Source organism: Priapulus caudatus, unplaced genomic scaffold, assembly GCF_000485595.1.
Source record: "Priapulus caudatus unplaced genomic scaffold, Priapulus_caudatus-5.0.1 Scaffold60, whole genome shotgun sequence".
NCBI classification, from domain to species: domain Eukaryota; kingdom Metazoa; phylum Priapulida; class Priapulimorpha; order Priapulimorphida; family Priapulidae; genus Priapulus; species Priapulus caudatus.
In genome coordinates, this window is record NW_014577121.1 from 255665 (window position 1) to 265741 (window position 10077).

Here is a 10077-nt window from a genome sequence, read left to right on the forward strand (position 1 = left end):
CGTTCTCCTGCTGTTTCTGCAGCAGCTCTGTAGTAACCTGACGTTCTCCTGCTGTTTCTGCAGCAGCTCTGTAGTAACCTGACGTTCTCCTGCTGTTTCTGCAGATGTTGCCACTGGCTTTGGCATCCTGCGTGAGCCAGCTGGATACGATCTCCTCACTGACATGGTGGAAACGGTGGAGAATACAAGCGCCAGCTGCACCTGCCGCGCGAATCGGCTCAAGTACAATGCCCCGCGCTGGACGCTGGAAGATGGTGGCGAAGTGCTGATCAAGAACAACACTATGCATGGTAAGGGTACGCGTGAGTCAACAAGCATCTTTGTATTGCGTTGAAACGAATAAAATAGGAAAAACGAGTTAAATAGGAAAAACTTTTGAATGTCTGTGCCACTGTTGCAGTAAATCTTCATCAAAATGTACCTGCCATTAGCAGTGGAAGCGCAACGCAAGCGTTATTCCCATTACCACGGTATAGTACCATAACTGTGCAGAATTGCTATTTAACTGGGGGACAGACAGAGGTGACAGTTGCCCACCAGGTCTTGGCAGTGTCAATGGCAAACTATGCATAGTTAGCTGCCCAGATTGCAAACCGCCCATTGGATTGCAAGGCAAAATGAGTATGGTACAGCTCTGGTACATACTGTGTTGCTACTACTAGCTCACTACGCAGTGAGTGCTGTGCTATAACCCGAACGTGGGTATTCCTTGTGCGATCATAATGTTTTTCCTCGTCGGTAGGTCTGACGGTGGCCGAATACAGGACGAAGTATTCGCACGTTGCTGTGTTGAATTTTGATGGCATCGAGCTTCAGATGTCTGGCACGTACTACTGCAGCGCGGTGGAGCAGGAGAGCGTGACAGAGCTGCCCTCTCGCGTGATGCCAATGGCGATGGAGGTCAAGCGTGAGTATACAGCAGAGGTTGCCTGACGGTGATATTTCGCGTTGCACGGTGTTTGTGTTTGAGTTGGTGTGTGATTTTATGAGTTTATATTGGTTGTGTGGTGTTAACTGAGTTGCTCGCATGGCAATTTGTTTATTAGTGTTCATATTTCATATTGTGAAGTGAAGAGCTCTCCCTAAAGCCGGGCTTAGGTCGGTCTTGCGACGCGACGCGATTGCCTTGCGACTGATTTTCTGCAACTGGTTGCAAGTCGCAGCGGCAATCGCGTCGCAGAGAAAGTTCGACCTAAGCACCCCTGCGACTGCCAGCGACGTGTCTGCGATGCTCAGTGACTGGAAAATTGTCAGTCGCAGCAAGTCGCGCATGTACTAGTTCCACCGGTCGCAAGCCTTGTTTTTAGCTCAGATGACGAAGTCAGATGCAGCTTGTAGAATCGCATGAGCGTGCGTCCGTGCGTGCGTCCGTGTGTCAACAGTTATGGCACAAGTCTTAACCGCTCGACGTGCGGTCTTGACATTTGGGACGTCGGGTGGGGGGGGGGGTCGTAAAAGGTCAAGGTGTATCAATGGAGGGGGACCCCTTAACTCAAGGTATAGGAGGAAATACGGAATTGCGGCACAAATCTCAAGGCTTGACCTACGCTTTTAATATTCGATGTAAACTCATTTAGTTGCGTGATCTATAGTCGATCGTTGCTTCGACCTAAGCGCCTTCTGCGACTGCCTGTGACTGGTCGCAGGCAGTCGCTGTCAGTCGCGTCGCTGTCGACCTAAGCACTCAGTCGCAGTGAGTTGCAGTGTGTCGCGTCGCATGGCATTCAATCTAAACACGACCTAACGCTGTCTTAAGAGTATGTGCCATTGGTGTTTACCCACTGATATTGCAAAAATGAAAATCATGAGAGAAAATGCACGCAAATTTCGAACATTCGTGTTCAATGAGCAAAGGAGCAGCCGAAAATCTTATCTCAATGTTTATTGATGATCTGGGGACCCCAGTAATGGGAAGGTTTTGCCAGCAGGCACATATTGCAAACAGCATGTAATGTTTATTCTACCTGGCATCCACTTCATCTTACTACACTGTTTCCTTGAATACTGTATAAACACGCCATAAATACCATCAGTTATAAAAGCCATATGTGTCTTTTGCAATATCCTACCGGATGTAGATAGCTGTATGATAAATATTGTGATTTATAGTGGCTAGCAAGTCTACTGTTAACTGTGCAAGTCATAAGTAAGTTATGTTGATGTGTTTAAAGAAAGGAGGAGTTTCTTATGTACGCTTTAAAGTTTGACATTGTTCACAGAAGAAGAATCGTGATCACAAGGTAAACTGTTTGATTTTGTGATACTGTGACATAACAGCTGAAAAAATTAATAATATTAAAAACAGGGTCATTTTTCTGCATAACAAATATTATTACCATTGGTGACTGGCACGTAATCAGGACATTTCTACGTCCAGCTAGTGACACTGCAAAAATTAGTATATATGTCTTCAACTCGATCACTGAGTAAGAATTCGGAATTGCAGTAGTTAGGCTATGTGCGAGTGGTATCATACTCCACACTTATATACTATATCGTTTACAGAAATACAACCGCCAGTATGGATCTCTCGTCTGAGGGGGATGCTGAGCAGGGATGCTGAGAGTATGCACAACATGACCTGTCAAGCGGATGGCTTTCCCGAGCCAACGTTCATGTGGTACAAAGACGGCGTGGTGAGCTTTCACTAAATGCCGTCATCAGTAGCTGGCGCCATGTAGGCGCGTAATCGCTTGGTGTTGCACCTGTGTATGATAAAAGCAGCGTGCGTGCTGAGCCATCTGTGCATGGCTTGTGTGACAAACAGTCATTGGCTTGGTGTGGTTGCAGAAGGACACGCCATCCTACTCAACCGATTACGGTTCCTGATGGATGTCTGATTTATCTTTAGTTGCTGGATGCAAGTACGGCCACAGGAATTATCAGCAAGAATATCACGCAAGGTCAAATGTTGATTATCGAACGCTTAGTGAAGGAAGATGACGGCTTATATGAGTGTGAGGCTAGCAACCTGGGTGATATCATAAGGAGCGGCGAAACGCTGAAAGTTATTGGTATGTCTGTGAGATTCCTTCTTGCTTCATGAGCCAATTCAATAATTGCTCTAGTGTGTATATTCCAGTATAAAAATTACTTCATGATAATGCAGGATTTCACAGAAATGATAGTTAAATAATCAAACTTGCCAAATAAAATTACCGTGTGCACACCGAATGGCCATGTTTCGTTTACAAGAGGAAATCTTCTCAATTAACCATGCATTGGTACACCTTCTGTTACCAGAGCTACTTATATCTGGCACAATCATCTGGTGCAAGCAAGAGACTTAGATTAGGATGTTAATTAGCTCTAAGAAACGGTCTTGCTAGGGTTAGAAGACAATATTGTATAGACAATCGGTCGCACAGCCTGGTCGGGCTAGTTGTTAATGAGATCATGCACAGTTGATGGCACAAAAATATTGTTGTTTTAAAACCCAAGTATCAAGAATGCAAATTGTAATTTTATGCTGTAATCCAGAGGTCAATCTCGAGAAATTAAAAAAAACCCAATGCAGTGGAATTTCTTTAAAATGGAACAGTTTACATCTATCGTGATTTAAATAAGCTCTTAATGATTGAATGTTTGTGACATTTTGACTGTGAATTGCATTTTTAGTGCTTGCTGAAGGAGGAGTGAGCCCAGGATTACTAGTTGGAGTCATTCTAGCCATCCTCATCATTTGCATCTTGGCCGTGTGGCTTATCTGGAAACTCTACTTCAGACGGGTATGGGTGAACACTTGCATGCGTTATTTGTTTAAATTTCTTTGAACACTGCCGTATGTGTTCAATACTGGGAGGTGACTGCCAAGGAATGTAAAAAAAAGTATGTAGGGTGAGTATGGGTAGAAAACTGGATGTGCAATAAAGCTTGATTGCAGTTTGATTAGGTTATTGTTATGTATATGTGTATTAGATCATTAAGTAATGTAACGATTTTACTAAAACTTAATTTAGTAATTTTAGTTGCATCCTGTTCATATACTTGCTTTCTACTCTAGCAACTGAAAAAGTGGGCAGTGATAGCTACCAGAGAGTTGAATCCAGACCGTAGCATTGAAGGAGAAATTAACCCGGACATACCCATTCAGGATCAGGCAGAGTTGCTCTCATTCGATCCACGATACGAGTTTCCCAAGGAACGCCTGACGCTGGGTTAGTCAACTGTAGTAACCTACACTACGATGTACGTCATGTTTTCGCAATAAGGTGTGCTAGGTTGGTGTGCCTTTGCGAAGAACCCATTCTTTGTGGCCGATTCAAACACCTGGCTGTTCGTTCTGCATACTTAATTTATCTTATTCAATTTCACCTTTTAGAGTTGATTTGCGCAGTAAAGCAAGCATGAATTGGCTTGTAAGAGTAGTGCTATCAGGTGGCAATTATGTGATGGTGAGCAGAATGTGTGCATTTGTTGCAGGTAAGAAGCTAGGACAGGGCGCGTTCGGCTGCGTGATGAGAGCGCAGGCTGTAGGAATCGATGAGCAGGAAGCCTCGACCACAGTCGCCGTTAAGATGTTGAAAGGTACAGATCACAAATGCTTGTCATCAGTTGTGTGTGCTATTCATGTTTGCTGTTCATTCGCAGCGTTCAGTGGTAATTAATGTATATGTAATCTCTATTTATAAAGAAAAATGATAGAAAGTTTATTTGTTGGGATTCTGTGTGTTTACTACTGTTTTTACACGTGAAATTATTGCTACAAAGTTTGTGGTTTATGTGTGTACCTATACAACAAACATACCTCTCTACATATAACGTACAATTACTATTACGTATTTATAATCACCAGGTAAAAGTATATACCTATTATACTACCACTGTCTTTAATTTATAAAATCTACAACTTACAACTATTTTGATTAGAGAGTATATGCTAATGCTGTTGTTGTAGGTGAGTGTGGATATTTACTCTCTCTCTCTCTCTCTTGATTTTTAGAAAGAATTTTAGTGGACATGTCTCAAAGGAAAGCATTACTGTCTGAAATAAAGATTCTAATTCACATAGGCCATCATTTGAACATTGTCAACCTTCTTGGTGTCATCACAAAGCATGGTAATATATGTAAATGTAATAAATAATATAATAGGGTAATGAATACATGGTTAAAACAGTGTAGCAATCTCATTATAGGTACAAAAGAAGCGTTAATGTCGTAGCAGGTGATATCATTGCATATTGCATGTTCAACTAAATATTGGACAACATAATAGGTAGATCGTTATATGCATGTATTAGTGTGCTAGGTGCATCATTGTGTATGAGGGCATGCGTGCATGTGTGTGGGCATGTGTGTTTGCATGCATGTGTACTAGGGTGCTGTAAGTGTACTAGTGTACTGTGAGTGTTTGTACTAGCGTGCTAGTCGTGTGTACTAGTGTGTTGTGTGTGTATGTACTAGTGTGTTAGGCATGCATGCTAGTGTGCTGAATATGCAATAGTATACTAGGTACGTGTACTAGTATGCTAGTGGCGTTTACTAGTGAGCTATGCACGTGTACTCTGTGTCACCATTCGCCGTCGCACGGCTCACTCTGCTGCAGGCATCCTCTTCCTCATCATGGAGTACTGCAAGTTCGGCAGCCTGCGTGAATTCCTGCGCAAAAACCGCAGCAACTTCGTCTACGAGCCAGATGGCAGCAACCTGGACGACGACAGCGTCACCAACGGTAATAGATCGCGTGTGACGAGCGTGGCTGATGTGTCTGCCGCCATGAGCAGGCAGGCGTCAGCCGTGTCAGGTAGGCGGCAGCACCGAGCGACAGCGCGTTCTCGCATTTTGCACATCGTGGTCGAGCAGGCACCCTTTGTTGGCGGCATTCGTTAATATGGTCATCGAAACCGGCATTTCGCGAATTTTCCGACTCGAAAGCAATCGCGGAGAAGTGAACGTCGAAGCTCGCTGGCTGACCCTGCGTTGCAATAAACCCGTTTTCTCGCCGTGAACCGCGTGTTTAAATTAGTGTCGAATTTTCTCGCTGTATCGGTTGTAACGTTTTTTTGCGTTGCGACAGACAACTTGACGCAGACAACTGGACTCACGGGCGACACTGAGGGAGGTGGTGAGGAGGGCAGAGCGAACCGTGGCCAGTCGATCAGGAAGCAGAAGCCGATCACCGTGCAGGACTTGCTGACGTACGCCTACCAGGTCGCGCGCGGCATGGAGTTCCTCGCATCGCAAAAGGTTTGTATGAGGCAGCTCTTTGTTTTGTATGCAAGTTTGCTTACAACAACAAAGCTTGCAGACTGCTTAAAGGTTGTACCTGCTGTATGCTCTTTGTTTTGAATTCAAGTTGGGTCGCTCTTTGTGTGTAAGCCACAACGAGACTGGTTGATGGTACTTGTGATGTGACGCAGCTTTTGTATGTAGTAGTTTTTAGTTGCGGGTCGTGGTAACGCATGCACGCACCTGCAGGCGTGTCCATCTTCTTGTCTGTATCTGCATCATTTTCTATTAAAGTGTAGCCGTTTTTGATGAACAACTTATGTACGTAATCCGCTTACAAACATTGCAGGTTGTAGCGTGTTTAAGTTAACGTTTTTCAAAATGTTTCCCGTACATGTGATATCGCGTCCATGGATTTATATCCTGATCTCTTCGAGCATGAAATTGGTTCTAGCTAAACAAATTCTATTAATGTAGCCATTATGAGTTCTAACTATGTGTCAGAAGTGTGAGGGACACGACTTGATGACCTAGCTAGCTTTATCCGACTATGGTGGATACCATAGTTTCAGGTTGGTTTCAAGTTTAAAAGATAGAAAAGTTGACCACTTGAACATTTGAGTTATGTAGTGCGTGCTGTCAGTAGATCCATGCAGGAATGCCTTTTCTGTATGCTGTTATGAACTGTGTTTCAGTGCATTCATCGTGATCTGGCCGCGAGGAACGTGCTGGTAGCAGATGATGACGTCGTTAAGATCTGTGACTTTGGATTAGCCAAAGACATGGAAATGTATCCTGACTATGTGAAGCAGAGTGCAGTGAGTAGGGTTCACCATTGCAGCATTGCTTACGTTGTTATAATAAGAAATGATTACTGCATAAACATGTTACGTATTCATATATGAAATAGACGTTTCAGTACAAGGACCATTTTATGAGTGCATATACGTATGTTATTATCTGGGTATGTGTACTATATGTTAAATACATTCTATATTATAAATACATACTGATGATTACATTTGGTGATGGTGATGTTGTAAATGGTGTATTTGCAGGGTCCGATGCCTATCAAATGGATGCCACTTGAGAGTATTCTAGACAAGGTCTTTTCAAGTCAGAGTGATGTGTAAGCAGCACTTCATAGTTTAGGAAATTGTCTTACTTATAGCAGAGAAAATTGCACATGTTTAAATGCAAAAGTAATTATATAATATATAATATCATAAGTTACATTATGAATATAATTTATTAACTAAAATTATAATTTGGTAAAGTGAAACTAATAAATATCATATCAGTTGTTTCAGTAAGTCATTGCAAGGGTGTATTCTTAGTATAAAGCCAGCACAACGACAATGTAATACTGATGCACACATATATACATTGTGTTTTCAACACAGGTGGGCGTTTGGCATCCTGCTGTATGAGATGTTTGCATTGGGAGGAAGCCCGTATCCCGGCATAGAGATCAACAACGAATTTATTCAGCGTCTCAAGAACGGTTATCGAATGTCGAAGCCCATCTATGCGCCACGCGAGACGTAAGCAGCTGTATCATGTCTGAGCTTGCATGTTCTGAGCTTCGATCGTCTGCTGCTCATAATCGCTCGGTTATAAATACGAGCAGCTGTAAAGTTTTAAACCTGGTGTCGACCGCACGAGCAACAGTACTTGAACGTTTTATTGCATATAGTAAATCTGGTATCTTTTTCGAGGTCGCCTTCATTGCATAAAATGTAACATGGCAGTTTATTTATAGTACTATCATTCAAGTTGAACACATTTCAGGTGTTGGATCCTAGTTAACATGAATAGTAGCATTACTGTTTTTTTCTGTTTGTTAATAGGTACAGGGTGATGCAAGAGTGTTGGAAAGAGGAGCCTGAGCAGAGGCCAACATTTCACCAGCTAGTGCAGAAGATAGGAAACATGCTAGAGGGGGATATTAGACAGGTACTGATAGAGTTGTGAATAGGAACATTGGGATACCATGGAAAATCCTGCTGTGGCATAAAGAAGAGATTTAGGGAGGCAGAGGTCTTAGTGTTTTCTGTACGTTAGCATCATGTGAGATGCCTCTTGGTAAATGTGTACATAAAGAAATCTTTGTAAATAGACCTGATATTATGAGAAACCTATCAAGGCAGGGAACAGTTTTTCTGTACAAGTATTTTAAACCACATGCACATTACTATTGATACCAGTTTCGTATCACAGATTGTCCCTGCATCAGAAGTGCTTAATAATTAGTTGCACACATAATCGTTAAAAATGCACAAAATTTGATTAAACGGCATACATGCATAGTGGAGTAGATTTTCGTCATGGTCGTTAGCGCGTTACTATTTGCCATCATGAAAATAAGCCTAAAATCCCAGCCAGTACTGATATCGAACGTTTTTCACTTCTACCCTACAACCTATACCAGTAACATCCACAATTCTTAGTCCTGCTCAAAGATTACCAGTCCCAGACTTGGGGAGAGGGAGCCAGGCTGCTATTTCCAACACTGCTACCCGTGTAATTACAGCATTATCTCGACCTGAACAACACCTACCTGCGCCTGCTCGATGACAGTCTAGATCAACGCGCCACCGCGAACACGTCGGTGACCGACCTGACACCTGGCGGCGCTCACCCGTACTACGTGAACGTGCCGGACGAGCACGGCTACGTGAATCTGCCGACGCCTGTGCGGCGGGACGAGGTCACGCGGCTCACGTCCTCGAACAACTCGAACAACGCGGACGCCGCCGTCGTCGCGGCAACGCCGCCGCCGCTGCACCCGGGTTACGACAGCCTGCCGCTGCAGACGCGCAAGGTCGACGTCGACAAGAGTCCGCGGCCGATGCGCAAGGTCAGCGAGCGGCCGCGTGACGAGCTGCGAGGCAAGCCCGGCGTGCTCTACGTCACCAACATTCCCGACGACGGCGTCGGCGGCGGCGCGCGCGAGCGGCAAGCTCCGCGTGACGACGGCGAGAAGTTTGCCGGGCCGGCGTCGCCGAGCTATGCGAACGACACGCTGGCTGCTCCGCGGGGCCACCTGACGTCGGATTCGGACACGTCGTCGGGTTACTGGGGCGAGAACGCCGAGCCGCCGAGCTACAACGTTGTCATGATGGCGGCGACGCCGCCCTCGAGCCCACGTGACGACGCGAGGGTCGATGCCGTCTGATCGGTCGATCACTATGGTTTCAGATGGGTCGTCACAAAGTTCGAGTTTAGAGCACGAGCGATACGCAAAGCGAGTAGGAGAGAGAGAGAAAGAGAGAGAGAGTACAGGAGAGAGGAGAGAGAGAGAGAGAGGAGGGGGGAGAGAAGAGAAAGAGAGAGAGAGAGAGAGAGAGAGAGAGAGAGAGAGAGAGCGAGAGAGAGAGAGAGAGAGAGAGAGAGGAGGGGGGAGAGAAGAGAGAGAGGAGGGGGGAGAGAAGAGAGAGAGAGAGAGAGAGAAAATGCGCGCGTGTGTAAGGCATAATACGGTTCTGGTGAACTTGTAGTAATGAGCTTCGTATATGCATGCGGACATGCCTCGCGAGACTGCTGGATCAGTTTTCGTGCTTTTAGTAATAAAGATGTTTGCTCAATCATAGTGTATAGTTCAAATGGCATAAAGCCGAGGGTCGATTTGGTGCTGTCAATTTAAGTTGCAGTTGAGGCAAATTGTTGTTGCTGCTTACTGCACAGTACAACGAATATATATATATATATATATATATATTAAATGTAAGTTGTTCACTGTAAATAGCCATATTCAAAACTGCAGGTATTGTTATGCTGTCTTATACTATAATGTTTGATTGAATATGGCTATGTCTACACTGTGCACTACGGGGACTTTCATAATTGTTTTAAGTCATAATTGAATCAAATGTTCCCATGTTGTTTATCGTGTTAGATCACTTGC

General features: G+C 44.3%; 1 protein-coding gene across 2 annotated transcripts in view; it reads left to right on the plus strand.

Annotated features, from left to right (window-relative positions):
• Window positions 1–9479, plus strand: part of LOC106821154 (vascular endothelial growth factor receptor kdr-like) — a gene marked incomplete at its 5' end in the record, with an annotated part of 17096 nt that extends 7617 nt beyond the window's left edge. Inside the window, 15 exon segments of one of the 2 annotated variants that reach the window (XM_014825842.1) lie at window positions 105–290; window positions 743–907; window positions 2506–2636; window positions 2852–3014; window positions 3619–3728; window positions 4004–4157; window positions 4423–4527; window positions 4943–5059; window positions 5548–5745; window positions 6019–6188; window positions 6866–6988; window positions 7229–7299; window positions 7574–7714; window positions 8021–8126; window positions 8704–9479. In XM_014825842.1, coding sequence (XP_014681328.1) covers window positions 105–290; window positions 743–907; window positions 2506–2636; window positions 2852–3014; window positions 3619–3728; window positions 4004–4157; window positions 4423–4527; window positions 4943–5059; window positions 5548–5745; window positions 6019–6188; window positions 6866–6988; window positions 7229–7299; window positions 7574–7714; window positions 8021–8126; window positions 8704–9348 — 2585 coding nt within the window. 2 annotated transcript variants of the gene reach the window in all.
• Window positions 9480–10077: the final 598 nt, after the last annotated feature.